The 19535-nt window shown below is 43.0% G+C and overlaps 1 protein-coding gene across 1 annotated transcript; it reads left to right on the forward strand.

Moving 5' to 3' along the window:
* The first annotated feature begins 4824 nt into the window (after positions 1–4824).
* On the forward strand, positions 4825–17694 carry NECAP1 (NECAP endocytosis associated 1). Its single transcript, XM_039220659.1, has 8 exons — positions 4825–4957; positions 10640–10740; positions 11325–11429; positions 12151–12232; positions 13056–13164; positions 13257–13440; positions 15513–15615; positions 15946–17694. The coding sequence occupies exons 1-8, from the start codon at positions 4863–4865 to the stop codon at positions 15992–15994; spliced, it is 828 nt and encodes a 275-aa protein (XP_039076590.1). The 5' UTR covers positions 4825–4862; the 3' UTR covers positions 15995–17694.
* Positions 17695–19535: the final 1841 nt, after the last annotated feature.

Genomic DNA, 19535 nt, shown 5'->3' on the forward strand with positions numbered 1-19535 from the left:
TTTATTTTTGAGAGCCAGAGAAAGACAGAGCATGAATGGGGGAGGGGCAGAGAGAGAGAGGGAGACATAGAATTCGTAGCAGGCTCTAGGCTCTGAGCTGTCAGCACAGAGCCCAACCAGGGCTCAAACTCATGGACCGCAAGATCATGACCTAAGCCAAAGTCGGATGCTTAACCGACTGAGCCACCTAGCCACCCCCTCTATAGATAAACTTTTCATGGAATGCATGAGATGCTAAAAAGGTCTACCCGTATGTACTGGCACAAAAAAGTGTCTTGATGTATATTGTTAAATAAAAAGCAAAATGTGGACAAATATGTATAGCATAACTCCATTTGTGCACATTTATACACTATGCACACACATACACATACATACACTTATATACACACACATACATACACATACACTTATAAAAGTGTAATGCACATAAAATACAATAAAAATTAACTAAAAATTAGTTAATTAATGGAGAATGAAAGAATGGATTTTAAAATAAATTTTATTGGGGCACCTGAGTGGCTCAGTCGGTTAAGCTGCTGACTTTGGCTCTAGTCATGATCTCACGGTTCGTAGGTTCAAGCCCAGTGTTGGGCTCTGGACCAAGAGCCTGCTTTGGATTCTGTGTCTCCCTTTCTTTCTGCTCCTCCCCTGCTTGTGCTAGGTCTCTCTCTCCTCTCTCTCTCATAAATAAATAAACATTAAAATTTTTTTGAAAAAAATAAATTTTATTTAGTTATAATTTACATACAATAAAATGCATGCATTAAAAATATTTTTCTTGAGTCTTGATAAATATATATATTTTATGTAACCAACAAGTCTTCTAGAATTTCATAAAAATGAAGTTGTATGATATGTATGGGGCTGGTTTTTTTGTTTGGTGTAATATTTTCAAAGTTGATCTATGTTATTATGGGTATTAGTACTTCAAATCTTTTTATTGCTATCACTGAGTATTAGCTTGAGGCTGTTTATCGCTATCCTTTTTATTACTGTTGAATATCAATATGACAGTATTTTATTATATGGATACACCACAATTTGTTTATCTATTCTTCTATTGATAGACATTTGGTATTGTTTTCAGTTTTTGGCTATTTTAAACAAAGTTGCTATGAACATTTGCATATATGCCTTTCTGTGGATCTATGTTTTGTTTTTTGTTTTAATTTTTTTTAAAAAACATTCATTTTTGAGAGACAGAGAGAGAGCATGAGTAAGGGAGGGGCAGAGAGACACACACACACACACACACACAAGGAATCTGAAGCAGGCTTCAGGCTCTGAGGTGTCAGCACAGAGCCCTATGTGGCGCTTGAACACACAGACCGTGAGATCATGACCTGAGCCAAAGTCGGACACCCAACCAACTGAGCCACTCCGGCACCCCGACTGTGGTTCTATGTTTTAATTTCTCCGGGGTAAATATTTTGGAGTGGAATGATGGGTCATGTGATAAATGTATGTTTAAGGTAAAAAAACACTTTAAAAATGTTTATTTATTTTGAGAGACAGAGAGAGAGAGAGGGAGAGCATGAACGGGGAAGGGGGAGAGAGGGAGAGAGAGAATGCCAAGCAGGCGCTGTGCTGTCAGTGCAGGACCGGAGCAGAGACCAAGAGCCAGGGACTTAACCAGCTGAGCCATCCAGGCCCCCCTCCCCATTCCCCACCCCTACCTCCAAGTCCAAGCAGTTTTCTTTCTTTCTTTCCAATCTGTACACTGTATTTCTTTTTCTTACTCCATTGTGATGACTAGGACTTCTAGGACGATAATTAACAGAAGTGGTGAGGGCATAAACTTGCCTCGTTCTTCACTCGTTCTTGATCTTAGAAGAAAAGCATTCCATATTTCTTCATTAAGCATGATGTTAGTTGTAGGTATTTTATAGATGTCCTTTGTCACACTGAGGAATTCCCTTTCTATTCCTAGTTTCCTAAGAGTTTTTAGGAGTATTAAATTTTTTCATATTCATATTTCATATATCATTTTCATTTAATTTCCTTAAATTCTTGGGGGTAAATCCCAATTAGTCATGATGCATTCTCTTTTTCTATACATTGGATTTGATTTGTTGGTATTTTGGTAAGAATTATTGCTTACAAGGAAATTACAGTCTACGGTTTTCTTGTAATATCTTTGCTTTCAGTATCAAGGTAAATGATTGTCTCATAAAAATTAGTTGGGAAGTGCTTTTACTTTTTTTTTTTTTTATTTTTGAGAGAGAGACAGAGAATAAGCAGGGGAGGGGCAGAGAGACAGTGAGAGAGAGAGAGAGGCAGAATCTGAAGCAGGCTCCAGGCTCTGAGCTGTCAGCATGGAGCCCAATACGGGGCTTGAACTCATGAACTATGAGATCATGACCTGAACCAAAGTCGAATGATTAACCAACTGAGCCACCTAGATGCCCCTTACTCTATTTCTTAGAAAGGTTGTATAGGATTTATATTATTTCTTCCTAAAATGTTTGATCAATAATGAAGCCATCTGGGCCTGGAGTTTTCTTTGTGGGCAGGTTTTCAGTTATGAAGTCAATTTCTTTAATAGTTATAGGACTATTCAGATTTTCTACGCCTTCTTGAATGATTTCAGGTAAGCTTTGCACATTAATGACCATTTCATTTAAGTTATTGAATTTAATGGCATAAAGTTGTTCATAATATAGACATGTGGACTTTTACTTTTCGTTTTATAGCCTTCTACACTCTGAATATTTTGAAAACTGTATGAAAGTTCTTGAAGTTGAAAACTGTTGGAAGGTGGCAAAAGTAATAAGCTAAATGATTCTACTTAAATGGAAAACTTCTATTATTTAATAATAAGCATTGCCTAGTATGTGAATGACATTGTGCTGAAAAAGCAAAGTTTTTGCCTTTACGGAGCTTATGGTGTAGTGGGAGATATTTGAAGTATTACATATAACGTAATGGATACACATTATGTATAACAAAAAGGTATAGCAGAAGTGGAAGCATTAGAGAAAATTCATTTGAAGCACCCGGTGAAAGTCCGTCAGAGAAAGACCAATACATATGAGTCAATCATATGTGGAATTTAAGAAACAAAACAACAGGAAAAAAAAAAAAGAGAGAAACCAAAAAGCAGAGGTTTTAAAAAATATTTTATTTTTAAGTAATCTCTACATCTCCTGTGGGGCTCCAACTTACAACCCCAAAAATAAGAGTCACAGGCTCTTCTGACTCAGCCGGGTAGGTGCCACCCCCTCCCCCCAAACCAGACTCTAACTGTAGAGAACAAAGAGATGGTTACCAGAGGGAAGGTGGGTGAGGGGATGGCTGAACTTGGTGAAAGGGACGCTCAGTGCTCATCACTTATCCTTTTTTTTTTAATGTTTTATTTATTTTTGAGAGAGAGATAGAGACAGCGTGAGCAGGGGAGGGGCAGAGAGAGAGAGGGAGACACAGAATCTGAAACAGGCTCCAGGCTCCAAGCTGTCAGCACAGAGCCCGACTAGGGGCTCCAACTCACAAACCATGAGATCATGACCTGAGCAGAAGTCAGACGCTTAATTGAGCCCCCCAGGTGCCCCAGTTATTTACAATATTTTGATCAATTCTTCTAAGTTTCCTTTCATTCTTGGTACTAGTATATGACTGTAGCTGATTTCCCACATCTTTGACAGGGATACATCCTAAGTCTTTTTGATTAAGATTATCGCTTACCTAGGCAGACAGTTAAAGACCCTCTTTCAACCAGTCGGCATACGGAAGTGGTTAAGACCACTTTCGTATTGTATAGTCAGACTTGAGTTCATATTTTGGTTTTGACATCTATGATCCGTGTTATTTTCTAAGCGATAGTGTTGTGGCAAGTTTCCCTGTGAAGTGTACAAGGAACGTATTGAATGGATTCAATAGGATTTATCATTACAACAGTAGTGGGAACAAACAGCAGGCGCTAAATAACAGTTCATCATTCTTCACGATTTTGTCAGGAATTGAGGGTCCCATTTAAGAGTTTAAGAGGTTCACATTTTCCAAAAAGATGACCAGAATGCACCTTGAGGGTGTGCCAAGCTATTTCAACAGGTGCTATTAAAATCCGAGATTCAAAGGTGCCATAAGGCAACTAAGGTAGGTATGTATGTATGTATGTATGTATGTACTTATTTATCTTTTTTGAGAGAAGCAGCCTCCAGGCTCTGAGCTGTCAGCACAGAACCCAACAGTGGGCTCGAACTTACAAACCGCAAGATCATGATCTGAGCTGCAGTCACACCCTCTCAGTTTGTGAGTTCGAGCCCGGCGTCGGGCTCACAAACTGCGAGATCATGACCTGAGCTGTAGTCAGACACTCAATCGACTGAGCCACCCAGGAGTCCCTCAGGCTGGGCATTTTAAACGTTTGGACGCTGGAGGATTAAAATCCACCACGTCTACGGCTGGGTCATACATTTACCATAGGTACCCACTTTGAGATTACCGACGGGCAGATACCCCTTTTCTGCCAGGAAACTACGGTTAAGCAGAGATTCCTGTCAGAAAAAAAAATTCTCCAGATTTCAAGACAGTCCTCCTCCTTCCCAAGCACTTGCGGGTACCTGCCGGCAGAAAGATGGCGATTACGCTAATCACCTTTCAGGAACGGCGCTTTCCATAACGTGAATCGCGCCGTGGAAAGGAAGTTTTGCCATGACCCAAGATGGCGAACTGCGTAGCTTCACAGTTTCCAGGTTTCAATATGGCTACCCCAACTCGCACTTCCGGAAGTTAATCTCAGGTACCAAACTAACCTCGCGCGGAAGTGGCGTAAGCGGACGTTGCGCACTCCCCAACTTCCCACCCCTACCCCGCCCCCGTCCCTTCGCCCCGCCCCCGGTGGCGCGGAGTGCAGAGCCAAGATGGCGGCCGAGTTGGAGTACGAGTCCGTCCTGTGTGTGAAGCCCGACGTTAGCGTCTACCGGATTCCTCCCCGGGCCTCCAACCGCGGTTACAGGTACTAACCCCAAGGCTGCCGTGCACGCACACCGGGTCGGGGGTGACAGTTTCCTCCGGTAGCGCGCCGCGAGTCCCCGCCACTGCCACCTCTGAGTGGTCACTTTGCAAGCCTCCCCACCAGGGTTGTTTTCGCCGCGTCTTCCTGTTCGTTGCCCCGCGTGGAATGCCACCCCGGGTTCCGCCGCTTCGAAAACAATTACCACCTGCATCTTCCCGCCCCGCCTCCCTTGGGTCCCTCTGGTTCCCCATCTGCTCCCATCATCCACAGCCAGTCGTGCCTGCTCCGTCGCCGGTCACCTTTGGTTCCTTCTTTCCTGCGTCCTTCAGTTTCTCGCGCTGGTCGTGCCCCCTCCCGACCCCCCTCACACACATTTCCAGCCCCCCGAGCATAATACTTATGGGTACTCAGCGTGTTGGCCACTCTGCAGGTGGTACGATTTCTCTTTTGTGCTGTTGTAAGTGTTGCCACCAACTCTGATCCACCATTTGGTTTTCCCTTCAGTTCCTTTGCTGGTGGGCAGAGGTTATGATTCTAGGTTTTCCAATAGTTGTCTATTCTGGGTTTTGTTTTGTTTTTTCTTTCCCCGAGTACACTTTTCTTGATGATTACATAGTGTTTTCTGTTTTCCTTCTTTCCCGTAGCCTTTCTCTCCGGAGTTAATGCAGCGTTTTCTCTGTAGGGCTGACCGACCACCTTGTGATCCCGTGTCGGTGAGGTTGTGAGGGGGCAGTAGGAAGTCCTGAATCAGGTAGTGGAAGGAGTTAACATGTTAGCTGGTCACTGCTAGAAAGTATGAGTACGGACCCCGACAGTTTTACAGCTGTATGATTTGGGACAAATCTCTTAATCTCTGCCAGCTTCAGTTTTCTCATCTGTAAAATGGGGGGGGGGGAACCAACCCTGGTAATAAAACATGCTCTAGTTATGTGCCTCACAGAAGTTTGGAGGGCTACACGAAATAATATAAGAAATGTGAAAAAGTGAGGAAACAGTAAAGCAGTATATTAAACATAAGATACTGGTCTTAGCTGTCTCTCGTCTGCATCACCGTCATGATTTTCCCCTTGGCGTTTATCATCGCTTTGACCGCTGTCCTTCTGTGGCCATTATTTTGCCTTCTTACTGGGGTTTCATTCATCACGAATCACTATGTTCCTGCTTGCTGACCTGTGCACCAGACCCTGTGGGGTAAACGTTTTGGCGGAGGTGGTCCTCATTCGGGTTTTTCAGATCCCAAATCGACCACGAATAGGAGTCTCCATGCTTTTTGATGGTAGTTACAGGTAGTAACGTTCTTTGGGAAGTAACCTTCTTTGGGAAGCCCCCCTCCCTCCGCCGTTCTGGCTTAGGTATGCTCTGTGCGTGCTTACAGATTGTTCGGGCTGCGGTTTCTCCAGACTAGCTATGAACAACTTGAGGTCTTTTCTCAGTTTATAGTACCAGGGTCGAGTACAGCATCCCGCACATAGTGGGCACTCGGGAAACGTGGGAGAAACGAGTAGATCACACTTAATCACGTAAATTAGCATTGACTGAACTGTTCAGTAGTTAAGACTTCCGAAAGGGTATGATAAGTCATAAAGTGGGGGTCTCTTCTTTTTCTTCTACTTTAATCTTTTTCAGCGACTTCCTTCTCTCACCCACCTGCATTCTCAACCTTTGTTTCCTAGTTTATCCACAGCCTTTTATCTTTATGTCAGTTAACTGCACTGAGCCATCAAAATAGTTTAATTTTCCTCTTTTCCTTGTGGTCCGTGTTTTCCATGCTTGTTATTGACGTTTCTTATCCTCCAAGAGGCATTGTATCATTAGCCACTCTCAGTATAGTGAATGGACAGAGCTGAACTAAGTTTGCATCGAGATTCCCATTTATTTGCAGGGTTACTTTCGGCAAGGCATTCAACTCTTTGGAACTGTAGTTTTCTCATTTGTAAATTTTTTTTTAATGTTTTTTATTTATTTCTGAGAGAGAGAGACAGAGACTGCGTGAGCAGGGGAGGTTCAGAGAGAGAGGGAGACACAGAATCTGAAGCAGGCTCCAGGCTCTGAGATGTCAGCACAGAGCCCGACGCGGGGCTCGAACCCACGAACCGTGAGATCAATGACCTGAGCTGAAGTCAGACGCTTAACTGACTGAGCCCCCCAGGCGCCCCATAGTTTTCTCACTTGTAAAACATGGATATACTACTACTTACCTTGCAGTATCCTTTCATTTAATTTTCATAAGAATGGGTCTCATGCTTGGGATGTAATGGGTATTTGATAAATATTACTTTTATGTCTTTTTGTCTGACTAATCTTGTTTACAGAACCCATTTCACATTATAGCACAGCCTTTAGGCTGCCTATAAAGGAAACACTGGGATTTTTAGGAAGCAGGAGGAATACTTTGAGTGACTAGTAAGATTGAGGGAATGAATGACTTTGATTCACGTAGTGTAAGCTGTTGTTTCCCAGGCTTTCTCTGACAATTTAGATCGATGAGAATGTTCTAAATGGTTAGAAAATGGTTTCCTGAACTATGGCCCTGTTTTTGTATTCACCACTGCCCTTCCCCTCAGCTAAATCATTGTAAGCCCAGTAGTCTGCTTTAGTATAATGAGAAGAATGCTGGCCTTCGAAGTCAGGCATTCTTCACTGTGTTACTGTTCTTCACTTAGACAGAGGTGGTAGGCTTCCCTTGCCTATTGCAGATGGTTGCCACAGGGGTTTATTACTAGGGTAAATGACAATTTGTGAAGTCAGTTCAGAAGACCAGCGAAATTGAGAGCTCCTCAGGCTAGGTCTTGGGAGTGGGAAAGGAACTAGGGCTCCGGGCTGAGGGAAATTGCTGCTGGGCATACCCATTCCCTTACTGAGAATTTGTTAAATATTGGCCGCTAGACATGCAACATAAGCACGTCAAGGAACTTGCCCCAAGAAACACTAGTAGGCTTGTTCCTGATATAGTCAATATGTTAATGAATTGTTTGAATATGTTTATGAATCACTGTGTTTAGCTCATGGTGTGATGGTAGAATAAGTAATGACTCATTAAAAAGATTAAAATTCGGGGGCCTTTCAAGCATCATAGTCTGGGTCAGATTCAAGTACTTGACGGTCTTTGAGGCAGGGCATTGGGAGAGTAGGGCATGGCAAGGATTTATAAATCCTGTTCAAAACCTGTGCTGATTTTCATTATTTTTCATTTGTACCTTTTGCTTACCATCTTGTTAAATTTATTCTTGTTTAGATGCACTTATTGTTACCTTTCTAACTTATAAGTATTAGTCTTCAGGTTTCTAAGGGATGAGATTTTTTTCTTTTTAAAGATTTAATTTTTTAAAAAAATTTTAAAAATTCTTTTTTAATGTTTTATTTATTTCTGAGAGAGACAGCATGAGCAGGGGAGGGTCAGAGAGAGAGGGAGACATAGAATCCGAAGCAGGTTCCAGGCTCTGAGCTGTCAGCACAGAGCCCAATGTGGGGCTTGAACCCATGAACCGTGAGATCATGATCTGAGCCAAAGTCAGATGCTTAACCAACTGAGCCACCCAGGCACCCCAAGATTTTATTTTTTAAAAATTATTATTATTTGCTTTTGAGAGACAGAAAGAGAGAGAGCATGGTTGTAGGTGCAGAGAGAAAGAGAGAATCCCAAGCAGGCTCTACTCTCAGGGTGGAGCCCCACGTGGGGTTAAGTCTCATGACTGCAAGATCATGACCCCAGCTGAAATTTAGAGCCTGGTGCTTAACTGACTGAGCCACCAAGGTATCCCGGGATTTTATTTTTATATAATCTCTGTACCCAACATGGGGCTTGAACTCACAACGTCAAGATCAAAAGTCGCATGCTCTATTGATTGAGCCAGCTAGGTGCCCAGGATGAGTTATTTAATAACTTTTACCTTGCCCTTTCTTTTCCACACGCTGACAAAAACAAAATCACAAGTTTGTAAAATTGGTCATATTTATTTATTTATTTATTTATTTTTAATATTTTTATTTATTTCTAGGAGAGAGAGAGACAGCGTGAGCAGGGAAGGGTCAGAGAGAGAGGGAGTCACAGACTGAAACAGGCTCCAGGCTCTGAGCTGGCAGTCAGCACAGAGCCCGACGCGGGGCCCGAACCCACGAACCGCGAGATCATGACCTGAGCGAAAGTCGGACGCTCAACCGACTAAGCCACCCAGGCGCCCCTAAAATTGGTCATATTTAAATAATGTCTTAGATTTCATTCAAATTCATTTATCACACAGATTATAAGTGTTCAGTGTTTTGTAATGTTTCCATGGACATCGTATCTCTAGCCCAAACGTTTTTCCTGACCTCCAGACTCATATTCAAATGCCTTCTCTATATCTTCGCTTGAAAATCAGTTTGACATTTCCAGCTCGACATATGCAAGACTGAGCCCCTGATCTTTCTTCTTGGACAGGCTCTGCCTGTAGCCTTTCTGTCATTCTTACTGGCAGCTCCTTGGTTCAGGCTAAAAACTTCAGTCATCCTTGACTTCGACCTCACAATCAGTCCTTTCGAAAATCCTGTTTCTTGGCTTTAAATATATGTAGAATCCGGCCACTTCTGCTCCTCTGTCTTCTGAGTGTCTCCGCTAATCCCCTGCTTCAGCATTTATATCCCTACACTGCTTCCACGTGCAGCAGCCAAAGTTGTCCTTTCAGAGTCAAAGGAAGATCCCGTATCACCTCTGCTTAAAACTGGTAATGGCTCCTTTTTCACTCAGTGAAAGCCAGAGTTCTTACGAGGCCTGTAAAGTTTGGCCCTCTGTTACCTCACCCCCACCTCATCTCTTTTTCTAGCCTCAGTGGCTTTCTCTTCATTCCAGATACACTCCCGCCTTAGCACCTTTGCACTAATTGTTACCGTCCTGGAATATCCGCTCCCCGCCCCCCACCATCTGCATGAGAAACTCTCTTGCTTCCTTCGCATTTTCCCCACATTTCACCTTGTTAATAAGGCCTCCCCTGACTACCCTCTTGAATGCTGCAGCCTCTTTACTCTCCCACTACCCTCCCAATTTCCCTTTTCTGCTTCTTCATTTTCTTTTTACTTTAGCACTCATCATTCTCTGAGATGCTAGTTATTTTATTTATTATGTTTATTTTCTATTGTCTGTTTTCTGTTAGAATGTAAACCTCATGAGGGTAGGAATCTTTGTTTTGTTCATTCACTGTGCATTCACCTAGAACAGTGCCTGTGACTTAATATGCACTCTGTAAGTATTGGTTGACTTCAGTGAAAGATTGTGTTCACAATTGCTTATACTGCTTCTAATGGCTTAAAAACATGTAGGGATTTGGGAAGCCTTCTGTTACCCAGTATAGTTCATTTAGTAGACTTTGTTGTTACTTGATCGGTAAAACACTATTATATAAAATATTATCTGCAGTATACAATGTAATACCTTTATGAGAATTAGTTTTCATTGCTTGTATTTGTACTTTTACATGCTTTTATTGATGCTTATGGACTCCAGAATCCTTAAGTAGTAACACTCTTTTGTTTGCTTTGGATTATATATAATATGAAGCATCTATGCAGTGAGGATCATGTGTTATTCTTGTTAATTATTTAATGGATAGAATAAGCAATAGGGAAATAGAAATATGGCAAATGGTTCTGTGTAGGTTTTTAGTAATCAAAGACATAGACCTGAGGCTTCCTATTTTCCTATCCTAGGGCATCTGACTGGAAATTAGACCAGCCTGATTGGACTGGACGCCTCCGAATCACTTCAAAAGGGAAGATCGCTTATATCAAACTTGAGGATAAAGTTTCAGGTAATCTGTGCTGGTGACCCTCTAACATATTAAGGGTATTAGTTTTGTGTGCTTTTTTGTTCTTTTTCTTTTCTTCTTCTTTTTTTAATGGTTTTATTTATTTCTGGGGGAGAGAGAGAGATAGCATGAGCAGGGCAGGGACAGAGATAGAGGGAGACACAGAATCTGAAGCAGGCTTGGGCTCTGAGCTGTCAGCACAGAGTCTGACGCAGGGCTCGAACCCACGAACTATGAGATCATGACCTGAGCCAAAGTCAGACTCTTAACCGACTGAGCCACCCAGGCACCCCTCTTTTCTTCTTTTTATTAAATGTGTATTTATTTATTTTGAGAGAGAGAGAGCAGGGGGAGGGGCAGAGAGAGAGAGAGAATCCCAAGCAGAGTCCCATTTACCAGCGCAGAGCCCGACGTGTGGCTTGAACCGAAATCACAAGTCAGATGCTTAACCGACTGAGCCACCCAGGTGCCCCGTTTTTGGTGCACTTTTAGAAATACATTTAAGTTGGGGACTGGAATGGACATACTTGTAAAAGTTTCAGAGTTTTGCTTCTTTAGCTCAAGGAAGTCCTTTTCTTACCTGTTAGGGGAGCTCTTTGCTCAGGCACCAGTAGAACAGTACCCTGGTATTGCTGTGGAGACGGTGACAGATTCCAGCCGCTACTTTGTCATCCGGATCCAGGATGGAACTGGTAAGGGATCTGGGATTTTGAGTGGGTGAGATTAGGGAAAATAGGTAATGCATTTCAATAAAAGTGTGTCCCAGCTGCATTTATCTTATTTCAGTTTACCACAGTTTTCCTCCCCTTTCTCCACAACTAACTATAGTTGCTAAAGGACAAGGATTAACATGTTGTTTGTAGTAGGTGAGAGCACAAGTTCGAATTATGATCATTAATACGTAGACGTAAATAAGTCAAATGTCTGTCCAACCAAAGAATTAATATGTATTGCCCATTCATCATTGTTTGTGGTGGGTTTTGGTGGGACTATCTTAAATCATCTGTGTCTAGGGGAATCATTTCCTATCTCTTCTCCATAGTCTATATCAGAGGTCGGCAAAGTTTTTCTGTTTTAATTTTTTTTTTTTTTTCCCGGCAAAGTTTTTCTGGTAAAACACAGATGGTGAATATTTTCAATTTTGCAGGCCAAACGTTCTCTCATGTAGCATGAAAGCAGCCATAGGTAATATGTCAGCAAATCGGTATAGCTGTGTTCCAGTAAGATATTATTTACAAAAACAAGCTATGCCAGCATTTGGCCCTTGGGGTATATGTGGTGTGTGGACCCCTGGGCTGTGAGAAATGCTTCACATTCACGGACTTTGTGTAGTTAAGGTAACTGTTGATTTTCATTGGGTGAAATTTTCCCTAAGGGACACTTCCTATTCTGAGTATTCTGTCTTTTTCACAGGACGAAGTGCTTTCATTGGCATTGGCTTCACCGATCGGGGTGATGCCTTCGACTTCAATGTCTCCTTGCAAGATCATTTCAAGTGAGTGATTCTGTTCTTCGTTACCAAGTTAAAAGGTTTTGGAAATGCTCCTTCTCAATTGAATGGATACCATCTCTTTTACCTCCTGGTTTCTCTATTTGATAAACTAGTTTGTTACGAACTTGAATCTTCCAGTTCACTGTTTCCTTACATCATCTTTGTGTCTGTTCTGTCCTCTCCTTAGAGCCCAGAATATGTTTTTGGTCCTTTGTACGGTGTTTTGAGATGATGCTTTTCTTATGCCTCTGGAAGAATTGACATTTGCTCTTAAGTGGCCGAGGGAGGCATACGGTAACAGCAGGACTATACGTGAGATAGGAGGGGTTAAGTGTCAGTTGTGTTACTTTGTGTAGCTGATGTGTTTTATGTCCTTTGCCATGACCTTTCTTCAGTTCTGCCACAGCTGTGGTGGACGGCACCACGCACTGTCAACTTCCTACTTCAAGGGCAGACATAACTCTGCTTTTCTGCCTCAGCACTCTGAAATTGTGGCAGTCCACTCGCTTGGCACAGGGATGCAGCCTGGAAGGACTGAGGAATGAACACCCGCTCAGGGGTGGCCCTCACCCACGGGGGGGTGGAAATTGGCGGCTAAATGCACTCCTGTGGAGGGACAACTTAAATATACGTTCCATATGGCTCCTCGGTGATATCGAACCCTGTTGCCCTGTTCTGGCTTTTCTTCCTTTCCTTCCTCGCTTTTCATCTTCCTGCCCTCTGCTTTCTGGAATCCTGTTTCACATAAGTTAGTTACACTCAAGTTTGTGTGTCAGCTCTGCTTTTGGATAGTCCCACATTAAGATGATTTACTCTTTTACTGAAGGTGGGTAAAGCAGGAATCCGAGATTTCCAAAGAGTCTCAGGAGATGGACACCCGTCCCAAGTTGGATCTGGGCTTCAAAGAAGGACAGACCATCAAGTTGAGTATTGGGGTGAGTATGGTTTCTTTCCTCCCGCTCCGTGTATTTCCCTAATAAGCTGGTGACGTTTTCCTTCTCTCTTTTCTCTGTTTTCTTTTTTGTAGAACATTACAACTAAGAAAGCGGGTGCTTCCAAGCCCAAGACTGCAGGGGCTGGGGGACTGAGCTTGCTCCCACCCCCACCCGGAGGCAAAGTCACTGTCCCACCACCATCCTCCTCAGTTGCCATCAGCAATCATGTCACTCCACCACCCATTCCAAAATCTCACCATGGAAGCAGTGATGCAGGTAAATCTCTGTTACTGTGAACTAGGACCCCGAGAACCAGAGTTGCATATCCCTCCCCCTGAGCCAGCCAGGTGCCCCATCTCTATGACTCTTAACTTGAGAAATATCTGTTTCTCAAGTTATCTTAAGATATCATATCTTTTTTTTTTTTTTAAGTTTTAAATTTTATTTAAATCCAAGTTTAGCGTATAGTGTAATGATTTCAGGGGCAGGATTTAGTGATTCACCACTTACACACAGAGGAATCATCGTATCGTAAGTTTCAGTTGGGTCGCACCTGTTTGCCAAGGCGGGTATTGATGTTTTTGCTATTAAATGGCGCTTGGTACTGACAAGGGGATTCTGACAACCGCTAGCAAGGAATTAAAGCTTTTCTAGTGAACCGAGAGTCATGGTATTTGGTAAGTTCTTTCTCAGAAAGTGAGTGAATTTTGGGGCGCCTGGGTGGCTCCATTGATTAGGCATCTGCCTGTTGATTTCAGCTCAGGTCTTGATCTCACAGCGGTGAGATCAGGCTCCAAGATGGGTGTGGAACCTGTTTGAGTTTCTTTCTCTCCCTCTCTTTCCCACTCGCCCCCCAAAAAATAAAATAAGTGGTTAGATACTAGGCCTGAGAGTCAGATGGACCCAGATTTGGGGGAGAGCTCTGCTATCTTATATCCGAATGTACTTGATAATATTATTTACATTTTCTGCCTCAATATCCTTATCTGCATAATGGAGACTTAAAACCATGCCGCGGGTGAGATGACTTGACACCACCTAGCACAGTCCCTGGAGCAGAGCAGCCACTCAGTATATGTGACGTTTTCATTTTTCCTGATCTTCGCTAGGACAGCTGGGAGACAGACAGCATCTGGGTTCGTGAATACATTTTCACTCTACCGTCTAATGGGAGAAAGAATAGATAACAGTTCTTTTCATTTCAAGAATGAGAACATGAGGGGTGCCTAGGTTTGACATCGGCTCAGGTTGTGATCGCACAGTCCGTGTATTCGAGCCCCTCATCGGGCTGGGCTCTCTGCGGTCAGTGGAGTCCTCCTTGGATCCTCTGTGGCCTTCTCTGTCTGCCCCGTCCTCTCTCTCGCACGTGTATATATGTGTGCTCTCTGTCAAAAAATAAACTTTAAAAAAAAAATAAAAGAATGAGAACATTGGAACATGGAAAAGAATTTTCCTGAGATCATTCATATAATTGACTGCGAAGAGTAAAACTTTTTCTTTCTGGAATTTTGAGATAAAAATGGTTGTAACCTACTTTTCATAAGTGTCTCCAGAAGGCACTGGGGGATAATGTCTAAGATTTATTTTTAATTTGTTTGATTGAAGCCTTTTATTTTAAGATGATTGTGGATTCACATGCAGTTGTGAAAAATAAGCACAAAGAAGTCCTCTGTACTCTTTACCCATTTTTCCCTAAATGGTAACAGTTTGCAAAACCAAAGTGGAATAGCAAATAGGAAATTGATCAGGAAATTGACATTGATACTGTCTGCTGATCTTATGTAGATTTCACCAGATCCACTTGTTCTCATTTGTGTGTATACGTGGTTTTAGTTCTCTGCACTCTGATCGAGTTAAGTTCCTGAGTCCCTTACCACGGTCAGGATACAGAACAGCTCCAGCAGTGCAAGGATCCCTCATGTCATCTTCTATACCCTCACTCCTCCTGAGGCCTGCCCCATGCCCCCTCTAACCCTTGGCGATCACTAATCTGTTCTCCATCTTTAGAATTTTGTCACGTCATGAATGTCATATAAATGGAAACATATAGTATATAGCCTTTGGGGATTGGCTTTTTCCACCTCCGCATAGTTCCCTTGAGATCCATCCAAGTTGTGAATATCAGTAGTTTGTTTCTCTTTATTGCTGGGTAGTGTTCCGTGGTATGGATGTGCCACAGCATGTTTAACCGTCACCTGTGGAGAAGCCTCTGGGTCACATCCAGCTTTTGGCTCTTACAAATAAAGCCGCAGTGAACATTTGTGTATAGATTTAGGTGTAATTTTTTATTACTCACATTTTTATTCTGCTTCCCCTTTTCTTTTTTCTTCCCTTTGCTGTGTATTCAGATATCCTGTTAGATTTGGATGCTCCTGCGCCTGTCCCGGCACCAGCCCTGGCTCCAGTGTCTGCAGGCAGTGACTTGTGGGGAGACTTCAGCCCTGCTTCTAGGTACGAGCAGAGTGAAGGCAGCACACGCTCGATCAGGGTACAGTGAATGTTATAGTCAGATGGACTCTCGATGGGGGAAGGCAGGGCATTTCCAGATCATAGAGTCTGAGACAGGGAGTCTAGGTAAGGAAGTAGAGTAAGTGCTGGGGGACGGTGGGATAATAAAGCTGTAGGATGAAGTTTGACTGGAATATTTCAAGCCTTGATAAGTAGAAGGTGTGAGGTGTAGTTTCGGAAATTCTGGGCAGTGTTTTCTTGGAAACTGTTAAGTGAAGAATGGAGTGGCTATCCTAATTCCTTTGGCTCTCTCTCTGGTCTCCTGTCTTGCAGCTCTGTTCCAAAACAGGCACCACAGCCATCCAACTGGGTCCAGTTCTGAATAGCATCAAGGACAGACTTGAAGAAACAAAAAATCACCTTGAGGGCACCAATCTGTGAGGGAAGTTAGGAGCCCCTTCTCTTCCCAGAACCAAACTGACTGGACAATCTTTTCTGCAGCTCCTCCATTGCACTCAAGCTGGATTACGTCCCTCCCCTGTGTTGGTACTTGCTGTACAGCCAGGAAAGTATCTCTTATCTCCTGTTTGCGGTTGAGGCAGGGGAATAGTGGGTCTTAACCATACTTGTGGCCGACTATGCAGGGCCCCAAAGGCCAGATCTCTTTGAGAGAGAAGTGAATTCTAACATCTGTAAAATCGTTCTTTTCAGTTCTTTAACTTACTTCGGAATCATCTCATGACCCTGTGTGCCTCTTGGTGAAGCCCTATTTGGCAGTTTCAGGGGAGACAGAAACCTTGGGATTTCCTTTCCCACTAACCCACGACCCTCCGAATGGACTGACTGCCCTCAGTGTTTACAGATCCCGAGTTGTGATAGGGATTACGTCCTGGGTCCCTGTGCCAGGCCCTCCCTCAGGCTTCTCCTGTCCGGTGAGCATCCCGCACTGGGTGCAGCTCCATTGCCCTCTCATGTGTTTACATGTTTCTTCCTGTGCTCAGAGGGTTTTGTCGGTGGCTCCTGCACTGTTTTTTTACCTGTTGAGTAGTGCGGCATCTTTGGTCAGCGGGTGTCTCTTTGAGGAACTGTTGAGTAGTGCGGCATCTTTGGTCAGTGGGTGTCTCTTGGAAGAAGGAGGTTCAAGGGCTGTGTTTTCCAAGTTCCATTGCAGAGGAGCATTGACTTTCTTGCAGCTCCACCTAGTTGCTGCATTTGAAGCGCGGCATTACTTTGTATTTGCCCCCTTATTTGACCTGGAGTTGAAGGGTCTAGAGTTTTTAACCTGATCTGTAGAGCAGATGCATTGAAAAGCACGTGACTCTTTTTCAGTGCCCACATTGCCTTGCTGCCTGGGTATCTGGCCCCTTTCCATAAACATGTATTTTCCAACGCATCTAGCCCTCTCCCAGGAAGCTGCTATTACACACATCGTCACTAATGAAGGAAGCTGGAGAGTCCGCAGCGCTGGCTGTGACAGCGTCTGCCCGAGGGACGGCTTTCCCACGCCATCACATCGGGTGTCCCGAAAGCAAGTTGCTCTACCCCCACTTTCCCTGCCTCCCCCACCATTCCTTTTACAGTGCTGTGAAGAGAGTTCCCTTTCTTAGAGGAATGGGCACTATCAGTTTTGTTTGTTGTGGACAATTTTGAGGGTGAGATGGGAAGATACCGTTTCTTCCCTTAGCACTTCTTTGGGTGTGCACACTCTGGCTGAAGGGAGCCTTCTGTTTAGTTTTACAATGTAGTCTCTCTCCTGGATTTTCTTCTTGACTCTTTGTCACTTTGGGTCCATTTTTTCTCATTGCCTCCTGTTCCAGGCAGCTCTGTTGTCGCAGAGCCGGGGCAAGGCATTTTACAATTCCAATAGAAAACACTAAATGGAAAGTCTAGAATCACTAGTGACTAACTACTGGGAAACTATTTTCTCAATCTTCCTCCATGTTGTGTTCTTTGTATTCTCAAGATGATAATATATTATGTATTTGAATTGCCGAAAAGTTGAAAATGAAATTTAAGATATATGTATATAAAGCGTATGCTGTATTGGTGCAATAATGGTAATTAAAAATATGGAAAAAGGTAGTGTCTGCTTTTTCTTTAATTTGCCTATTTCAGTGCCTCTTAAGTTTAAGTGACCCAGTATAAACGGCCCAGTAGGTAATAAACGGACATTTTATATCTATTACTCTTTTTCCAGAAGTAGGGTTTTATTCAGCAGTTCAGGCTAGACTTCGGTACTCATGGTTCTAAACCCACAGAGCACTTCCCTCCTTATAAAGATCGTATATATTGTATATATTAATTATTTGCTGGTACAGTTCATTTCATTTGCTTCAGACTATCTTCATGAGCTAGGCCACCACTCACATCCCGCAACTATAATCAGCAGCAGTGAGGGGAGTCTATAAGCGATGGGACTAAAGACAGAGTTCTAGACTTTGGAAGCCGGAAGGATCTTGTTCTCATTCAGTGATTCCCACAGAAGGCCAATCAGAAGGATACGTGTGCTTGCTTTTTTTAAATAAAGTAACACACAACTCCCTGTAGAGATTCTCCTGGAGTCGGGCCTACGTGGCTTTCCCACCCATGGCCTCTCCCATCATCACTGAGGGGGTAAGGCCCAGATAGGAGTGCATCATAAACCTCGGGTTTTGTTTGTTGAAGATTATGGACAATCCTTTGTTTAGCTCAGCCCCCTCAGTCACACGTTAGACTCTACATTCACAGCGGTGGCCTGAACTCGCTTTACTCCACTTCCTCCATCCTGATGACCTTCCAGGCGGTTGGCCAGCCTCCAGCTTTCTCCTCCTCTGGCTCCAGTTCAGCTTCCCTGTTGCCACCAGCATCATGCTTCTAAATCAAGCCCTGCTCATGCCCTTTCCTCCCCAACTTGGTGTCCTTAATGATTTTCCTTTGCTTAAATAAAGTCTGAAGTGCCATCTCATCCTCATCCATGTCTTCCCTTGCACTTAAAATATGCTCCTGAAACTAAGATACTAGTCATTCTTCAAATGCCATTAGCACCCTGAGCACTGACGGCTTGCTAAAATTCCCCCTGCCTAGAATACTTTCCTGCCTGTTGAAATCCTTCCCATTTCGTAAAGCAACAGCACAAATACTACTTCATGAAATGTCACCTTTTCTCAGTCTGAGAAATGATCTCCCTTGTTTTGTTTAGGTTGCTGTTGAAATTCTTCGATAAGAATATTAGTTTGTGATATTAATTACACTCAATATTAGAATATTAGTTCGTAAGCTCTTTGAATATTAAAGACCATGTCTTCATTTTTATCTACAGACTATAATTCCCATATACTTTTCTATTACAGTAGATGCTCATTAAATACTTGTTGAATTAACAGCAATTTCAGTGAAGAAGGACTAGAAATCAGTAAGTTAGATATTTTCCTTTTATTCATTCTCAGGGTTGTTCTATTCTGTGCTCCAGAGTCTGTCACTGTTAGGGATCAGAAAAGCAGTGGTGAAGAAAAATTTTACTTTGGTACATGAGCCCTGTGAGCTGGGAAAAGAAAAATGATACTGTAAATAAAGCACAGATGTGGATACGTTTGATAGTTTACTGTCTAATTTTGAAGACCATCACTGTCTTAAGATCACATTGTACTTTGGTTATGTGTTAGTTATCTTATAGCTTAAAAAAAAATACAACCATTTCTGTTACTGCCTCTTTACTGCGCATGAAGGAATACATACGGGTTGTGACCATAGAACTCTATTTGGGGCGCCTGGGTGGCTCAGTTGGGTAAACGTCCAACTCTTGATTTCAGCTCATGTTGCATCTCAAGGTTTTGTGGGTTCAAGCCCCGTGTTGGGCTCTGCGCTAGGTGTGAAGCCTACTTAAAAGAAAAAAAAACTCCTACTCGAGAGCTCCCCATCAATCACACACATTTTCTTGAGAAAGA

Source organism: Hyaena hyaena, unplaced genomic scaffold (assembly GCF_003009895.1).
Source record: "Hyaena hyaena isolate Hyena2069 unplaced genomic scaffold, ASM300989v1 scaffold_909, whole genome shotgun sequence".
Classification (NCBI taxonomy): domain Eukaryota; kingdom Metazoa; phylum Chordata; class Mammalia; order Carnivora; family Hyaenidae; genus Hyaena; species Hyaena hyaena.